The sequence below is a fragment of the Malaclemys terrapin genome, chromosome 6 (genome assembly GCF_027887155.1).
Source record: "Malaclemys terrapin pileata isolate rMalTer1 chromosome 6, rMalTer1.hap1, whole genome shotgun sequence".
Taxonomy (NCBI): Eukaryota; Metazoa; Chordata; order Testudines; family Emydidae; genus Malaclemys; species Malaclemys terrapin.
In genome coordinates, this window is record NC_071510.1 from 118,789,892 (window position 1) to 118,809,415 (window position 19,524).

General features: G+C 44.5%; 1 protein-coding gene across 1 annotated transcript; it reads right to left on the reverse strand.

Annotated features, from left to right (window-relative positions):
• Window positions 1-3,723: 3,723 nt before the first annotated feature.
• On the reverse strand, window positions 3,724-19,142 carry LIPG (lipase G, endothelial type). Its single transcript, XM_054033161.1, has 10 exons — window positions 18,818-19,142; window positions 16,327-16,523; window positions 13,879-14,058; window positions 12,580-12,691; window positions 8,927-9,151; window positions 8,198-8,440; window positions 7,251-7,371; window positions 6,319-6,537; window positions 5,605-5,709; window positions 3,724-3,976 (listed from the first exon to the last, which is right to left on the reverse strand). Exons 1-10 carry the CDS (start codon window positions 18,909-18,911, stop codon window positions 3,955-3,957), a joined length of 1,518 nt encoding a protein of 505 aa, XP_053889136.1. The 5' UTR covers window positions 18,912-19,142; the 3' UTR covers window positions 3,724-3,954.
• Window positions 19,143-19,524: the final 382 nt, after the last annotated feature.

A 19,524-nucleotide genomic window follows, 5' to 3' on the forward strand; every position in this document is an offset into this window, starting at 1 on the left:
TGACTAAGTTTGGAGTCTGGGGCAGTTCTTGTTTAGGCCTTATCTATACTACAAAGTTTTGTCAGCAAAATAGGGGGAAGGGGGTGTACACACTGCAAAACTACTTTTGGCGGCAAAACTCTGCTGTTTTGCTTACAAAATAAAACCACCTCAATGAGAGGCATAAAGCTTTTTGCGGCAAAGTTAAAGCGACAAAGCGTCCGCGTACACTGCTGTTTGTTTTGTCAACATAATTGGCTTCCACCAGCATCCCACAATGCCTGCAGTGACCGCTCTGCTTACTGTTTAGATCTCTGCTTCCCTGCAGGCATGCGCCCCATCTGACAACTGTGGGTGCTGCTCTGTTCTGGGAACAAAGAGAGCAAATCATTAAGGTGGAATACTGCTGTTTTCCCCTGCACTAAGAACACTGGGGATGCCACTTCCGTAGGAGAACGCAGAGGGAATCACAGAACCGCAGGCAGAGCGGGCTGCTTGGGGAAGAGACAGCTGTGCTGAGCAGCAGAGCTGGGAGCTGACATGGGGTAGGGGGTCCCCTTTCCCCTGCCTGTTGTCTGACCCCTCTCCTCCCAAACACACTGCTCTCCTCTCCCTCCCTGCACACACTTCAGTTGAAAAGCGGCTGCCAATCTACTAAGACACCCCTGGAACAATGAGATTGAGAAACCTGCATCATGTGACGCTGTACCTGCCCCATGAGGTATTGCAAACCCTGCCCAAAGCACCCTGCGGCCAGTTGCACAGTGGGATAGCTACCACAGTGCACTGCTCTCTCTGTCGATGCAAGAGCTGCTAGTGTGGACATGTAACTGCCGTTTTAATTAAAGCATTCTAATTAAAGTGGCATAACTTTTGCCGACAAAACTTTGTAATGTAGCCAAGGCCTTAGGAAAGGCTGTTATATCCTTTCTTATCTGCAGTATAAAGTTTCTGTGTGAAAGTGTCAGCATTTTAAAATTTGCTAAATTTTGTGTGTTCACTACCAGGCTAGAAAAAATTCCTTGGAAGCCAGTGAACTGTATAATTTCTGTTGGGACTTATACATTCTAGCAGGAGTAAAATCACAACTCATTACCATTGTTGTTTCAAGATCATAACTTTCAGTTCCTCAGATTATTGCAATATGCTACATGTGAGGCTACCTTTGGAACTTCACTTGTGGAAAATCTGTGTAGCATATTCTCCATGGTTTCCAGTGCTAAACACCAGTACTGGCTTCCAGTTCAATTCAAGGCATTGATTTTGCTCTATCATTTGGGAAGTGTCTGCATGGGAGGAGATGGTACCACTTGCCCGCTGTAACATCTAGATAAGGAGAAAATCTGAAGTACTCCTGCTAACAATCTGGTATTGGGGCTCAAACTGGGGTGAGTCGAGGTTACTCTGGGGAATTCTGTGTGGCACTGTTACAAGAGAGTTGTCAGTTGGATGAAGATTGATTCTAAGCATGTACATTGAAAAGCCACCTTACTTGATCATTTCTATGCTACCTTTCCAAAAAGTAGCTATTTTCTTTGCATAATCAACCATACCTCCCGTTTTTAACATACACATGTGCAAATTCAGAACGCACTCACTTTGCAGTTCCTTTTCAAAGGGAAGGTCATCCTTTTGGCAATGCAGGTTTGTTACAGAACATTGTCAATAGCTTTTTTTTTTTTTTTAATTTGGAGGAATGTAAATGAGGGTGTTTAGAATGGCTGAAGTCTCAAATTGTCCTGCTGCAGTAACTTGTCTAGACTATGCTTTTTTTCTTAAAGCAAGTGTAATAACTTCACTTCAGTGAGAGAGTCTAATCTAAACGCAGGCAAAGTTATAGCAGAGAGCACCCAAGCTATCCTCACTAAAGTCTGGAAAACTTTGCAATGGAGATGGAGTAGCATTACCCTTATGTTCACTGATCTCAAACACCATAGTTTAAGCTAGACAAAGTCAGACTGGAAATAAGGCATACATTTAACAGTAAGTAATGTCTTGGATTTTACATTACTGAAGTCTTAAATTAAGATTGGATGTTATGCTAAAAAACTCTGGGAATTATTTTGGAGTTGTTTTATGGTGTAAGTTATACAGGAAGTCAGACTAGATGATCACAAACTTCATGCTGGCCTCGGAATTTATCAACCACATCCTGTTCTCAATGACTTCACTGGCAACAGCGTTTGATCTGTATGGTTTATAAGTTTGAATAAAATAGGCAGAGAGATTTCGTGGCCAACTTACAGGGTGTTTTCCTTTCCCAGAATTACAAACTATGCAACTTATTTCTACAAGAGAAATGTTTATTTTTCTGCTTAAAGTTTATAAAAACTGTTACTCCAAAGCAAAGTTTAAACTTTTTTACATATGTACATTTGAGAAATAAATAGCGTTCCACATGGTACAAAAACCGTAATATACAAATAGAGCTTCAAGACCATTGTATAAATATATGGGCGACAAATCACAGATAGTTACCAGAGGCTTCAATTATTGAAGACTGTACATAACCAAGACAAACATCACACTATTCTCCAAATGTGTATAGTTAATTTTAACTTTGGTTGGAATGAGACACTAAGAAAGAAGCCAAACTAACACACTCTTGTTGGCCCTTTAAAGAGACCTAGCTGATGATGGTCTTCATAACTTAAAGCATCAGGCTCATAGCAGCTTTTGGCGTTTGTGTAGAAAGCATTGCACTTTAACACCAAAGCCAAGAGTGATCCCAAATATATTAAAATGCCCCCACCCCTGAAAAGACAGTCAGGTCACCTCTGGCCTAAGCAGAGAGTACCTGCAAGAATTGGGCCAGTAGATTCCTGCAGAGTGGATTAGATTAATTCCATTACAAAATCAAGCTTCTCTGGAATCATGGAATAAAAATAACTTTAAAATACTTTTTTTTTGGGGGGGGAAGCATGGTTCTATGTTGTAGGTTAATTTAGTACCCAAACCCTGTCAAGTGCATGTGTGTGCACTTACTCACACAAAATCTTAAAATGTGCCTTGCTGCTGCAGTTGCATTCAAGTTCAGTTTGCAGAGGTGAATGCATCCTCAAAATACATATCATTGAATGTCAAGTTTGCCTGAAGCAGTACAGATATCTTCCAAGTATACAGTAAGTAGATGGCTGTTGCCCTTCTATATTCTTCAGGATACAATCTGCATGAAGCAAGTACTGGATAGTCCTTGTTGAAATAAAATACTGACATTTATCAGAACAAACATTTTGAAGGAAAGTAGCTGCCAATAACTTCAGTACATATTTGGATCTGCTTTCTCTATAGAACAGAGTGGGATGGAGTATTGGACTTTTTTACAAGATTAGCCATGTGTACTACACTATCCGGCAGATCTACAGTAATGGTCTCTGGGAAAAGCAAAGGACAGAATGGAGAGAAGATGGAAGTTAGAGGAGAGACTACCTTAGACTTTTTACCCTTTGCTGGTTTGGTCTACCCCTTCTTCCACATCATCTAGTGCAATTTTAGATTCTGTAGTCCCCCTAAGCTATACAGACACTGTCATGCATCCTCAGTAGCTTTGTCATCAGCTATTCTGATCAGATAAATCAATTTCCCCTTGACTTCTATGGCACATAGACTAGAACCAAGGCACAGATTTATCTCAACTTTGTTGATAGTTCCAATTTACTGGGACAATTGGGAATAGACTATGCAGAGCATACCACCGATCAGGAAAAGTAGGTTAATGCACAAACCAGACTCCCCTAAGTAGGATGAGTTTAGTAATTTTAATAAGTTATTCTAGGACAGCAACTGCATGCATATGGATCACTCCTCACCAGAAATATTGCCTGCATCAGTTCAAGACAGAGTTTTCTGTCCTGAATAGTAAGTGGTACTAAGACAAACTGCATAAATGTCTCTCCACCTATGTAATTTTCTGCAGTAGTCTTCTCATATGTTTTGGATAGTTAGGTCCTTTTGTGCAAGTCTTCAGAAAAACCTTCAGTGCAGATTCAAAGCTGATCTAAGGAAAGAAAGGGGAGAAATGGATGATAGGAAGAAATACCTGGTAAAATGCAAAGGTTGCTTTTTTTTATTTTTAAGTTCAAAATTGTAACATAGGGGTTAGTAAGAAAGCAAACCATGGACTGGTGAGACAGGCTGAAGACTAGGTGCAGTTTAGTATTTTGTCCTATTTGGAACCTTTTCCTACAATAACTTTCAGAGAGCTGGAACCTTTTATGGGAACTCCAACTTGTACCAAGTGTAACATGCATTTAGACAAACTTGCAGATGGCTGCGATGCAAGGCAAAAAGGTAATTACTAACAGACAAACTATATGTTTAAGATCTTTGACTCTAGAGCCTGCACATTCAATTGTATTCAAGGATGAATTGATACATTGACCTACAAATCTATCTAACTCCAACTCACTGAGGGTATATCTACATTGCAATTAAACACCTGTGGCTAGCCTATATCAACTGACTCAGGCTAAGGAGCTGTTTAATTGTGGTGTCGACATTCAGACAAGGCTGGGACCTTCCCCCTTGCAGGGTCCCAGAGCCCAGGCTCCAGCCCAAACTTGAATGTCTACCTCACAGTTAAACAGCCCTGTAGCCCAAGCCCCATAAACCCAAGTCAGCTGACATGGGCCAGCCACAGGTGTTTAATTGCAATGTAGATATATCCTGAGGACCAGACTCTGCCCATCCATTAATACCCCATCTGCTTACTTGTCAAGTAAGCTACTACATCATATGAGGAAGGGTGGTAGGTTCCAGCCCCAAAGCAGTAATTCCAGGAGTGAACTTACACCATGAGGAAGAGCAGGGTTTGCCAGCTGTCCTTCTGCTATGTAGGCATTACTGGGAAGTGCATTACTGCAGCCTGCCTTTGTACCTTCTGGGATAGCTCTGGGTATGTGTTTCAGCTAGCACATTCTCCAATTCTTTTCCCAGGAGAATTTTATATTGGACTTTGCACAATTTCATTTGTGAAATTCTTAATACACACAGTAGCAACACTAAGAGCAATTCACTATTTCTGTCAAATCTGGCACTAGATACCATCTGAGATTGCTCAAAGACAGAAATCTGCCATCTGAGGCAACTGGAAGCAACCTTTTACACGGGGCTTTGTTACAGCGTTTGCAAAAGCTTTAATCAAAATGCAAAATGTTAGTGTTGGACAGACTCTTCTTTTACAGCTTGGACTAAGGCCAAGAGATGCTAGACCAAGTTCACCTCTAGTGTATCTAGAACAAATTTGAACCCTTTTTTTTTTTTAAACATAGGATAGTTGGAGCCATCAAATCCTCACTACTTAACACTTGATGGATTTAAAGTCACACTGCAGTAGCAATCCTAATTGATCAGGAGGGTGAACTAGAGTTTAGAGTACCTCTTTTGTAGAAGGGGTTATATAGCCCTAAATGGGCCAGCTGAGTTTTCATTAACACACCTTTAGTAATTAGGAGTCCACTGAGTTTTATTAAGCTTTCTTGCTCAAGACTGTAAGAACATCTGTTTCAAACTTCTCCCCACTTACTGAAATTTTAGTGTCAATCTGGTTATACTTGTCCTCATTATACATAGCCTAATGCCTTAGACAATAGGATTTCAAAAGGTAAGCATTTAATTAAACCCTACCTTGTTCGGTTTTTTGTTGGCCAGCCATCTCTACATTTCACAAACCAAAGATCTTTACCAGGAGATATGTTGGTCAGCTGAAGATCCTCTGCACAGAAAGTTAACCTGAAAGGAAAAGGTCAGAAGCCATGGAGACATTACACTTACAAACTGATGCAAGTTATTTATACACTTTGGAAAGTAGTTTCTAAATGGAACACATAGCCATCATTCTTTTCTAGCGTCAGAGAAGGGGTCAGCTAGAGTTCTAGCACTATTCACTGCCAGGAAGGCAATTCTTGTCGGATTTGGGCCATTTCTATTTCAAGAACGCTGTTGCACCACTCCCTTCTAGAGTATTAGTTTTAACAGTGATCAGTCTGCTATTGAATGGCATTCAAAATAATTAGTTTCCTTCTCTAGTTTAGTGCTTTACAGGTAATGTAAGGGGCACTAAGAAGCCAAGCCCTTGACATGGCATGTACATTCTTCTGAATTCATTAGCTTCACAGAAAGCCTGTTCTCTAACAAGCAGCATCAGGAAGTCCACCACTGTAAGTCATGCTACAGGATGCCATCTAACAGAGGCATTGCTTGAACCATCAAAGTTCCCTCACTAAGCAGCAATTAGTTACTTTTCTTGCGGTCTTTGACACATCTGAACACTCTTGATTCAGAAGTCTCAAGCTCACACCAAGTCACGAGTGTTCCCTAAAGAACTCCTGCTCTACTCACTTCTGTTGAGTTTCCCCAGACTTCACACGTATACGTCTGATCTGCAGCTCCTTGGAAGATTTATCAGGTCGGAACCAGTAACTTTTGAGCTCTCTCCACAGATTGTACCAAGACTGAGATGATCCTTCCCAGGTGAGCTTGATCCTTAAGAGGTCACCAATGTCTTCTTCAGTATAGACCAGGAAGGGGCTAGTAGAATTCAGGCCAATTTGCTCAAGTCTGAAAAATAGGCAGAAACTCAGTATTCTTCCTCATTAATGAAGCAACTTATTGTACTTCTCAAACACTTGTGTTGGGAAAAGAAAAGTTTGAGAGAGTATCAAGCATTCTACACAGGAAGTTGAAGATCATGGTTCTAGTTTGTTACTGGTTTGATTAAAGAAAGTGACTCTGGCTATCTGGTTTAGTGTTATCCTTGTGGGGTGTCTCATATTTGGCTCCTCCATTTTTTCCATCCCTCCTAAGGCAACATGCAGTTACCATTTACTTACTCCTCCAGAAGGATGATGTGAAGGAACCATACACCCCTTTTGTAATCCTCCTGGATGAGGAATGCTTTTTGCCAAGAACAAACTATAGGGGGATGCTTTTAAACCAAATAAAAATCCTCCATCATGCAAGGCAGAGGGAAGGTCTTTGGTAAGATTGGTGGGGAAAAGAAAAGTGGAAACAAGGCACATTACCCCTTACAGCCCAGGGTGTATCTACTGTCTCCTACATGGCAGTTCATCTCCCCAAGAATAACATCTGGCACTAATTAGGTTGCTGCTTTACCATCATTCAGCAGATCTTTGGATATTAGAGTCAACTGCAACAATAGCAATAATTCTCTCTCAATTCTACTTTTATTGTTAACTGTTGCTTCTAGTCCCATGAGTCGTTCCCACTGTCCTCATCAAAATAGGGAGATGAGTCAATTGTACTCCACTTACATTTCCAGAGAGAGGGGTTGAGACTCGCCATTGGTACCATGAAGGGTAACTGAGAAGGTGGGTTCTGTTTCTCCTAAGCTTTTGTAGCTGAAGATGTGCATTTTCATCTGATAATGGTAAACTGAAGAGAGACAAGCACAGAGCCCAGTTTGTGAATAGAGGGCATTGTTTATTCCATGACAAGTCATGGTTTGCAAGATGGTGCCTGTTGGCAGAGACAAGATCACCCATACAAGTACCTATGAGCCTTAGCTCAGATTAGAAAGCTGATAATTACTCAGCCACAGATGGAACTCTAGGACCATTCTACTCTTCGAGCACTCCCTGAGCCTTGTGTTGCAGCAGAATCATAGCAATCTTTTACCGTCCCCACACAGAGGAACACTGTTGAAAGAGTCCTCTTATAGAAGTAGTCAGGGAAACATTTGTTTTAGTAAAAAGAAGAACAGGAGTACTTGTGGCACCTTAGAGACTAACAAATTTATTAAAGCATAAGCTTTCGTGGACTACAGCCCACTTCTTCGGATGCATATAGAATGGAACATATATTGAGGAGATATATATACACACATACATGGTATGTATAAAATTTGTTAGTCTCTAAGGTGCCACAAGTACTCCTGTTCTTCTTTTTGTGGATACAGACTAACACGGCTGCTACTCTGAAACCTGTCATTTGTTTTAGTGGGGAGGTGGAGCTTGAACGTTCTTCCTTAATACTAAACGTTGCTGTCTTGCTACCCTGAAGCATATGTGTATTAGTGAAAGTTGCTTTTATTGTCACTATCTGCTACACATCTGTTCTATTTTAGGTTCTGCTAAGCCCTCCAAATTCTAAATCTGAATTCAAGCATTCTGAAACAGAGGCAGATAACCCACTCATCTCTCTGACAAAAATATTATGTCCTCTCTAAAGTTATGTACCCAGTAGCTTAAAAAAACGCTACCTCTGTAAGGCATATCCGCTCTGGTTTTCAAGTACATCTTGCTGTTCCTTTTGTTCCTCATTTTCTTGGCATTGTAGCCAATGCTATTGCAGCGGTTCTTTCGACAGCTCAGGCAGATTCCCTTCTTGAAACGACTGGAGTCGGTGCACTGAAAGGCGAAGCTCTGCTTATCTTGGTTCACAAGGGAGTCCACGAAGAGGTGTACAGCTCGTTCATGTTCACATCTAACAACATCCCCAATATCTAGCTCAATAGAGAAAGTTGTGGGGGGAAGATAGACTTCAGCAATTTAGCATTCACCACCCCAACACCTACAATCTGCTGCACAAGTTAGTGAGTTAGATTAATTGTAGTTCAACACAAAAGTTAAGTCTGACCAAAACCACTTTTCAGTGAAAAACAACGAGATGTTAATACACTACATTTAAAGCTGACAGACTTTTGTTCAAACACATTTAGCTGCAGAGATGGAAGGCAAGACTTCAGAGCCAGTATAATGTGGCCTGGAGTAAAAATTCATCTTTCAGCTCATGATGACTAACACTAGACTTACCAGATTTACTGATTTCAAGAGGAGAGGGCAGTCTAAAGACAGCTTAGATGGAGAACTACCTCTTGTTAGGTTGTAACTATTATTCCAATACACCTGCCTATGTAAGGTGGGTGTCTCTTCTCTTCCCGCCCCCTTCCTCCCCGTCAATTATTAAATAGGAAAAAATAAGAACTTACTCCCATATGCGATTGCTCCCAAAACATCACTTAATCCACAACCAGGCTGGAAATCTCCCCCGTTGGGATAGACGTCAATGTGACCCACAGGCATCTGGATCCCAATGCTGACACCCAGTGTTTCCTTCGTAAACGTATGAAGAACGTCCACAAAGTCAGCATCATCAGGGGATAGACGTCTGTGAGGATCAGCTCCTTCAAACATAGGGCCAGCTGGATCCAAGCCTGTTAAGCAGAGCGCACAATACAGCAGCAGCAAAAAATCTGCTAGGTACTTTCCTAGCAGAGTGTGACACAACCAGACCCTACCCCACAAAGTACAATCTAGAAAACCAAGTATCAAGTTTTCATTCAATCAATGTCACATGGAGTGAGAGTGTGCATTAGTATCTGGAATCTTCAAGTTATTAAAGGACATTTCTTCAAAACTGCTGCTGTTAGAAGCTGTGATGCAAAGAACAAAAGTCCAAAAAAAAAAAAAAATTGTGAAGTCTCCATGGTGTTGGACACTCCAGCCACTAGGCACTTGAGTCTGTATTAGAGGGGGTCCAATGGTGTGGCACACCAGAGCAGGTACCACCACGAGGTGTCTGATCACCAGGAGAGAAAGCTGGTCATTTATGTTTAGCCATTATTCATGTCATGAAAGGAGGACGTTTGTGTTGATACAGTTCTGAAATGCGTCAGTCTTACTGCTTAAGCAGGGCTAAATCTGAACTTCAATAGGAGTTGAGTGAGTGAGCAGTGGATTGAACAAGTGAAGGCCTTTACCCTGTAGGACACTTTATTATCCCTTCACATGGTGTAGAATGGATATAAAACTAGAGGATTAAAGTTAAGCTTAAATTTGGTTAAAGAAATATGTTGTAAAGAAAGGCCCTAACTAGCAACTAAGAGAGAGGCCTTGAAAGTAACGAGTTATAAGTAGGGAGGGTGGCAGGTGCACAAAGTAACTAATGAAATAAGGGAAGTTTCTAAAAAGAAGGTCTCTGACTGATAGCGATGACTGCAGATGGTTTTAAATAAGACAGATTCTCTGTCTTAAAATGAGCCAACGTGGATCTTCCCACCCCATATACCAGTGTTATCTCAAAAATTAGGGCCTATGTGAACCCAGGTGCAACAGAAAAAAATGTTTGTCAGAAAGGAGGAGGAGAGGAATAGCCTTGGAGAAAGGTGGTTGTAAATCTTATCTGGACTGAGACTGGAAATGAGGGTAAACTGTCTCAAATTTGTTTTTAGCTGACGTCAGTAATTGGCAATGACATCTCTTGTTAAAGGGTATAAAAAAGTAAACTCTTAAAGGGTTCATTGCGAATAGCTGCCTGACCACATTGGAGCCAACCAATATGGATTTAAGCAGTCCTAGGTTTAGCCTGTTGTAGTATCTTGATCAAATGCTTATCAACATTTTGTTACTGTTTGGATGTAATAACTTATTTAGGCATGTTTACAGCGATTGTATAAATACCATTTGGCCTTTAGATTTAATAAAGGAATTTATGGTTAAATTAGCATTGTAGTAATACCCTGCATAAATAGTAACTCCAACACAAGGTAACTTCTAGGGGTAGGTGTGTTAGTTGAGATTTTCCATGTAGGGGCATAAGACATGTGACTTGGAGACAGGTTCATTAGTATAGGAGGAGCACAGGAGACAGTCTATGAAGCATGAATTTCTATAGGGGAGAGGAACCACTGCAGACTCCAGAAGGTAAATTGGCCGAGGAGAGACTGGTGGGGAAGAAGAGAGAGAGGTAGTGAAGAAAATCTGAACGATTGACCTTCCCCAGTGTTCAAGGGATCCAAATTCCTATTAGTAATTCCATATTGATACCTTGGACAATAGGAAGTTTCCTTATGGTAATAAGGTCTAGACAAGAGTAGCTGGCTAAGACTAAGAACTAAAGATGGGTCAAAACCAGAATGTTTTGTCTGAACCATCCTGCACTTTGGCAATTTTTAACGTGAGGGACCTGGTTATAAATAGGGCCCTACCAAATTCACAGTCCATTTTAGTCAATTTCATGGTCAGCGGATTTAAAAAGTCATTAATGTCATGAGTTCAGCTATTTAAATCTGAAATTTCAGTGTTGGAATTGTAAGGGTCCTGACCCAAAAAGGACTGGGGGGGAGGGGGTGGGTTGCAATACTGCTACCCTTAATTCTGCGCAGCTGCTGGTGGCTGCATTGCTTTCAGAGCTGGGCAGCTGGAGAGTGGTGGCTGCTGGCTAGGAGCCCAGCTGTGAAGGCAGAGCTACCGCCAGCAGAAGCAAGGATGGCACGGTATGGTATAGCCACCCTTACTTCTGCGCCGCTGCCTGCAGAGCTGGGCCCTCGTCAGCAGCCGCCACGCTCTGGCTACCCAGCTCTGAAGGCAGCAGTGCAGAAGTAAGGGTGGCATGGTATGGTTTTGCCATCCTTATGTCTGTGCTGCTGCTGGCAGGGTGCTGCCTTCAGACCTGGGCGCCCGGCCAACAGCCGCCGCTCTCTGGCCACCCAGCTTTGAAGGCAGCGCAGAAGTAAGGGTACTCTGTTTTGGGTCAGGACCCCCCAACTTGAGAAACACCAGTCTTCCCCTGTGAAATCTTCATAGTATAGGGTAAATGCACACAAAAGACCAGATTTCACAGTCCGAGACACATTTTTCATAGCCGTGAATTTGGTAGGACCCTAGTTATAAGCCACTACTACCCACTCCCCTATTTTGCCGTATCTAATAAAAATTAACCTAGTTGTCTCTTAATTGAGGACTATTGACAATTGGAGTTCACCAGTTGGAAATGTAAATTTCCACTGTTTATTAACTTTAAGTACTAGTTTATTCAAATGGTGGTATTACCTGTTTCCCCTGTCATTTATATTGGCTTTGTTGCGAGTGTTTATGGGGAGATGCATATCTTATCCCTACTGTTGCAGGTAATTAAGCTATACACTTTATTGCGGGGAACATCCTGTTCTCAATGCGGCCCTCCCCACCATGTTCTGTACAATCAGAACAATGTTCTGTTCACCACAATAATCTGTACAAGATCCAAATCATTCCACATGGAATGATGAAAGTTTCTCTTTAGAGTACTGGCTTTCTGAACCAATGGCACTTCTCTAGGAAGAGAGTCATGGAGGGACACGGTAGCTCTTCACAAAGGAAGGGCAGAGTTTAAAATCTGATGTTGGCCAAAAGGGAAGCAAATGGCTCTCTCACTTAGGCTGGCTTGAAAGCCATGTCTACTCCGAGATTTAGAATTTTGATAGCAGGGATGTGTCTGAGGGCATTTGAGTGAATCAGAGTTTAGCTTGCACACCTAGGTGAGACCTGATGCCAGTCTGTGCCAGCAGTCTCACTTTCATGAGAAAGTGTCAGGATTAATAAAAATCCACCGAGGGTTTGGGGTTTTTTTGGCAATAAGTGGGAGGTAGAATTGGAGCAATCGTCTTTGTTTAATATCCTTAAGATGCAAGAAAAACCATCAGTGAGGAGTGTCTGACTGGAGAATTACTGGAGAAAAGAAAAGTTGGATACTTTAATTATTACTAACCCCAGAGTAAGACATCTCAACAAAGCAGTTAGGATTTTGAGGTTCTGACAATCCCATTAACATTGCAGGAGACGACGAAAGTATTGCATTGTAGTAGTTTTAGGACAGCCTTACCTGTAATTCTGCCTATTGTTCCGTGTGCATAGTTACCAGCATATCCAGCAGCATGGGCACCAAGACTGTACCCAATTAAGTGGACGTTCTCAAACAGGAGGTTCTGCTTTTCCTGCAAGTGTAGAAATAATTAAGTTTGTTCATATTTTCAAGAGAGTTGATAACTCCTATCTAGCAGAGGGACTCAAACTGGAAAGTTCAGGTCTACACATCCCCAGTGTAAAAGTGGTTTTGGATCATACCTCCAACTGTTATGTTTTCTCAAGACACTGGCAAGATGATTCAGTAGTTTGGAGACTAGTCAGTCCCTTCCTGTTTCTAGCCTTCAGTCACAGTAAAGGTATGCTTTGAAAAAATTATCTGGAGTGATGAGTCTGGGCTTCAGTGCATTCAGAGTTTTGCTTTGTAGCCCTACAGGTTTAGTAACTTAATAGCAGCATTAGCAGTTTGGTTTGTTTTTTTCCAGAAATTGTACTGATTTTTGGATGCCTAACTTGACATCTTGAGCCTGATTTTTCAGAGGTCTGAGCACCCAAATTCCAACTGAAGTCAATTAGTTCTGCAGGTACTCAGCACCAAGGGCACTGGAACATTTGTAGAAGTGGGGAGGGCCCACTGGCACTGGAACGCGGGGGGCCAGAGGGCCATGCCCGTCACTTTTTAACATGGGCATAGTTTGGGGAGGGCAGGGGGCAGCATTGCACCCCCCCAAACGGCAAGCCTCGGGCAGGCGTGGAGAGGCACTGGCAGGGGCTGTGCTTTGTGGTGGGGATCAGCTCAGTTTGGAGGGCAATACTGCCCCCCACCCCCTAAACTACACCCATGTTAAAAAAATGCCCTGCTCCCCCAGTTCCAGCACTGTTGCTCAGCACTTCTGAACACATGCCCAATCTGGACATCCGCAAATGGAGGCACTCAAATCACTGGTCACCACTTGAACACTTGGGCCTTAGTTTTCATCAAGTGAAGAGTCTAAACTTTAAATTCAGTAAGCACTGTATATCTGCTCTTGTCTGTAGCATTAGATAAGGTCATCCCATTGACTGGAACTCCAATCCTAATGCAAGCAGATGTATCTTCACTAAAGCAGGAACAGAATCGCTTAAGAGTTCCTCATGCTTACACAAGGTTTGAATTTGGCACATCTTGGTGCTTGACCGTGCCGCTGAACTGAGGACAAGGATTACACCACCATCTTTCACATTCCGGAAGTGCTAGAACTGGCATACGTTCTGTTCCCGTGTGCAAACTGAACGATACGGTACACTACAACACAGGGGCCATTATTACAAGTTTTACCTGTAACCAGTTGAGCACCCTTGCAACGGCCTTTCCAACCACCTTTGTGTTGTTCACAGCATCAGTATAGAGCTGATGGGCAAGTCCAAGCCAGTCCACCACCACCACATTAGCATCCTTCTCTCGCTCCTGAAGAGCGGCCACCAGGCTTTCCAACCAGGTTTCAAACATGCCACTCATCTACAAGAGAGAAAATATTAGTTCTTCCTGGTCATAGAAAGCTGGACACACACATGCCATTAGGTTAGCCTTATACGCTTTAAAATTTACATGGTCAACTTTTTACAGTTCCAGCTTTCATTAGGCACCAGTGCTTGTATCCCGCACTTTGCTACTACCTCTATAAAAGGAAGTCTGCTTTTGAACAATGTCTCCACGCTTTCATTTAGAAAGTTTGATTTCTTTGGTCAGCTTCATGTGGCACAAATGTAAAATGAGAATAAAAGACACGGGCAGGTCAGTATGATTTTGCAGAGTTCTTATAAGTGTTAGCAACATTGCATCACTACCTCAAATTATGCCTTCAAGCATAAGGAGTAGGAGGTTGCACAGTACAGAACACGAAAAGTACAGTATCCTGTATATTCTACACCAGAGACGACTTGTGCCTCCGCATACTGGTGGGGGAAGGGCACAATCTAAAGGGGAGGACACATGACGGCCCCACATCTCCTCTGCCCAGTGACACCACCTTCCCCCCAGCCTGGGTCATGGAGCTCTCCCCGCCCCACGTTATTTGTGGGGGAAGGAAGGGCCTCTGTCCTTCTCTCCCTGCGCCTCCTCACCCCACCCCCCGCACGTTTGGCTGCTCTCCCTGGCACAGAGCCTGACTGGGAAGCAGCGATGGCTCACTCCCTGCCCGGGCTTGGCTGCCGGGGACAAGGGCCAAGCAAGCCAGAGCCCCTTTCCGCTCTGGCATGTTTCCGGCTCGCTCAGCTCTTGTCCCCGGCAGCCGAGCCTGGGCAAGGAGTGAGCCACCACTGCCTCCAAGCCAGGCTCTCTCATGCAGAAGCAGCTCCCTTCCGCTTGCCACCTGGCTGCCGGGGAGAGCGTCTGAACATGTTGGGGGGAGCCCCTCTCCCTCCCCATCCTCAGAAGGCCAATCTGGGGGGGGCACTTGCAGTGGCAGATTACCGCACAGGCCCAGGGTGCCCTGGCCAATTTGGAGGCCACGCAGGAGCGCTGGTACTTTCTTCCCCCCACAGCTCCTCTGCTTCCCCCTCCCCCTGAGGCCCCACCCCGAGACCAGGCCAGGCGAGGAGCCTATGGTAGAGAGTATATTCCTCCCCCCTTCTGCTACTCCCCCAGCTTGGAGCTGCCTGAGCCCCTCCCGCCATGCAGAGATATCCCGAGCCGCTCATCCAAGGCCCCCTTTCCCCCACCAAGGGCTGGCCTGATCCTGCCGGTCACCCCCGTTCTCGTAGCCCCTTTTTGGGAAAAACTGGGCATTTGTCCCCTTTGGTCTTGCCAACTGGTGATCAGTTGGCAAGAGCAAAGGGGGAGGGACAAATGCCCAATTTTGCCAAAAAAGTTGGGACACCCAGGGCCAAAACAGGACATATAGTCACCCTGGGCCAGGGGTCCCCAAACTTTTCCGGTCGTCCCCCTCCTCCCCGTCCATGGTCCATGCCCCTCCCCCCCGCCCCGAAGCTGAGGCCAGGAGCTGCGGTCAGGAGCTGGGAGTGAGGCCGCGGTCAGCAGCATGGCCAGAGGTCTGGCTGGGGCGCTGCCAGGAGTGGAGCCGCAGCTGGGAACGGAGCCATAGCTGGGGTTGGGGTGGAGCCAGAGTGGAACTGGGGACAGCAGGGCTGGGTGGCGCTCCCACCCCTCCCCTTTGGGGGCTGAGCCAAGCCCCACTGCGCCTCCCCAAGCCTCACTGTACCCTCCCCCCGAATGTTCCTCTGTGACCCTCTAAGGGGACACACCCCACAGTTTGGGGGCCACCACCCTAGGCTGTGATAAGAGCTGCCCAGGGAGCCTGGGCTGCTGTGGGGAACCCAGAGCCCTCCATCTTCCCTGGGCAGGGGGCTGAGGTGCCTGGGAGCCCCCGGCCTGTGTCCCTGCCACCCATGGGAAGGTGAAAGGTCAAGGGCTCCCCATAATAGCCTGGGCTCCCTGGGCAGCTCTTACCCCGGCCCCAGCTTCCAGCCAGGCCGGGGGCGGGGCCTTGCGGGAAGGGAGTGAGCAGGGGACAGGGCCCGTGGCAGGAAGGGGGAGGAAATGTGGAGGGGCCCAAATGTTCTTTGTGCCCAGGACCCCAATAAATCTTAATCTGCCTCTGACCCCCCACACACCCCTTCTAGGGGTCACCTCTGTTCTAGACACAGACACATGCATGGAAACTCAAGCATACCAAATAATATTGTTAGAGCCATTTGTGCTGCCCAGTTAAAGAGCACAAAGAAAACTAAGTAGTGCCTAGAGCTACACAGAATTCCCCATACTCACTGTCCATCCATGAATAATAAAGAAGGTTTTAGCTGTCAAATTGAATTTGCAGTCCTCTAAACATTTGTCTTGGCCAATGGAGAGAAAGCAGCCTTCGCCCCCTGGAACTGTGGAGGAGCGAAGATTAAACTTCACTTGTAGTTTTTGAGCCTGTGCAAGTTCTTTTTCTTTCTTCAGCAGCTCAGCAATAGTGTCATCTGGAGACAGATCAGCAGGGTGCATGGTTACTACTTTTATGGTCTGATTCAACAAAGTAAGTGCAAAGTAGGGTTTGATTTTTTAAACACAGAGACGTAGGAGTATTTTAAGAGTTTGTTGGCTGCCCTTTTGGTATCAAATGAAGGCCAGGAGATGGGAAATCAGATTCTCCACTTCTTCAATTTGAAGAAGGGGAGGTGATTTTCTGGCTTACACAATACAGTACTTCTAAAGATACCTCTAAAAGATACCAGCTGGCATGTAGTTTCAGAGACAGCTGCAGAGGGAGGATACCTCAACTTCCGTAAATGCCCTTGTCTACATCCTCTGCAAGTGATTCAAAAATCAGACACTACATCCCCCTACTTATCCTGCATCCAGTAGAGCAGCATTTTCCAGCTCAACAGCTGGCTTTTGTTCTGTCAAAGCAAGAAGCTTCATGCCGTGTTCTTCTAAAGTTTTGGAAAACAGGTTTCTCGGTAATATCCAAACTTTTCTGAGGCCTGGGGCTTCTTTAATGGAAGATTGGGACTTCAGCCACTTTGCTGTAATTGAACTTCACCCAGGATCTCCTACACAGTATGGCAAACTATCCTGATTACAGATTGGTGAGCTGCCCAGTCACTACAGTCTGCTAGCCACAGTAGTTTGGTTTGGAATTCACAGACATGACAGGGGGGAGGGGAGGTGTCCAGAAGGATGCCATGGGGGGATACTGTGCTGTCCATTTAATTAGTGTAAGTCAGTTATGCAGAGTAGAGAATGTTGATTGGCTTTCAAGAGCATGGCCAAAATTTATTGACCTTCCAAAATCTAATTATCCATGGAAAATCCTGCAGCCCTTATTAGCACAAAATCCCCATTGACTTTGATGGTAGTTCTGAGAAAGGGTTAGTTACAGAATTTGCCTTTCGCCTTCCCATCTGAACTTGAAGTGGAGGCAGGGGGTGATTAACAGCTGGGTTTTTGTGGAGCAGCAAGTGCTATATTTGACACTGAATCAGTTTAATTTCATTTCAAAATTGGTGTCTAGTCTTACTGTAAGTGCAACTTTTATAAACTGAAAGGAAATCCAGCCCTCATGTCACTCCTGTGACTTCAGTGGAAGTACACCTGCTTTAGACCTCTATGCCTTTACTAGCTTCTTACAGCTAACACGTAGGATCAAGCACACGTTAACATGAGGTTATGTGTGTCTTGATCACCTCAACATGCCATTTTCCTTGTCTGTGTCATGTTACAGAATGCACCAGGACTCCGCAGCTCATGAGAACACGTGAGCAGAACTAGCTATGAAAATGTGTGTGTATGTGAGAATGTCTAACAGGTTTCCTGCATCCAGGCTTCCAAAGAAAGAAGTGACAGTTAGTTAGGGATGCTAGAGAATATTGCTTATGCCTTAAAGCTTGTAGAGTGAGTAAAATATTTCTAATGTTTAGGGGGAACTTTCATACATTCCTAGAGCATTAGCTCGTCTACCCGTTCAGCTGAGAAAGACTACTTCTATTTCCTACCCTATGCCTACACTGTATGATGCATGTACCAGCTTTCTACACACTAGTCTTGTCAAATACTTCAAAAGAAATCACACAGCAAGTTTTCTCTTAAGATGTTTGCTATTACAGTAATAGAGCAACCTCTCCCAGCAGTTATCCCCTTAAATCTGAAACTTTAGTGCCTCGTATGTATCTATTAATCCAGACTGTTGTCTCAGGTGGAGAAATCCACCTGAACTAAACCATTATGTTAAACTAAATTTATATGAACTTTATTTTTACAATACCAGCGTATTTAATAACCCATACAAAAAAGAATGAAAGTAGGTACTGTAACAACCAAAGGAGCATAGACAAGAATAAGTTAAAATCAATATGGAGTTATAAGTGGGGCACATAAATGACTGGAATCTGACTGGTTTCAGAGTAGCAGCGTGTTAGTCTGTATGCGCAAAAAGAACAGGAGTACTTGTGGCACCTTAGAGACTAACAAATATGCATATACTAACTATATGCATCCAAAGAAGTGGGCTGTAGCCCACGAAAGCTTATGCTCTAATAAATGATGATTTAGTTGGGAATTGGTCCTGCTTTGAGCAGGGGGTTGGACTAGATGACCTCTTGAGGTCCCTTCCAACCCTGATATTCTATGATTCTAAATTTGTTAGTCTTTACAGTGCCACAAGTACTCCTGTTCTTTTTGTGGACTCTGACTGTAGTTTTATGCCTAATCCATGCGTTAAGTCAATGAAACAACTGTTGCACCGATCCTTACAGTAAATTCTGGTGTAAATTACCTTTCAGCAGTTCTTCCTTTGCAACCGGTGCGGAGTCCCTCGCTGCAATGCAATATACGATTCCAATGCACAGCAGGAAAGCAGAGCTTCTCATTGCTTAAACAAGTCAGGATCTCTTCTTTTTGTGTGTGTGTGGGGGGGGGGGGGGGGTCTTTTCTCTTTTACTGCTGCTGGCCGTATTCCAATCAGAGCTGGGGTGACAGAGGCACAGCGCTTCTTAGCATCCCTCCCCTAGAAGAAGGAAAGAGAACGTAGCAAGTTAAAAAGGAGAGAGAGGAGAGAGAAAGAAAAGGAGAAAACGAGAAGAGCAACTGCAAGGCGCCTAGCGCTGCCGGTGAAGCGTTGCTCCTGCCAAGAGGCGGGCTGGGGGGTAGTTGTTAAAGTCGGGAATTGGGAGTCACCTGATCCATGGCCAGATGGGCTTGACTAATTTATTCATGACTGCGGGATCCGATTGGTCAGACCCTCCCCAGACGCGAGGCGGCAGCGCTCCAAATCTTCTGAATGAAGCCGGCCGCCCCCGGCGAGCGGCGGAACGAGTCAGGAGAGCGACTGGGGAGCCGCATGGCATTGGCGGCGGCTGCCAGACTTGCAGCCACGCGGAGCCCGAGCTGCCCCGTGGTGTCCTGGGCCCGGGGGTGGCAGCGGGATCTTGCCTTTGCTCATAGGCTGGGGCGCATCACAGTTGTCCCCCCCTTCTCCTGTGT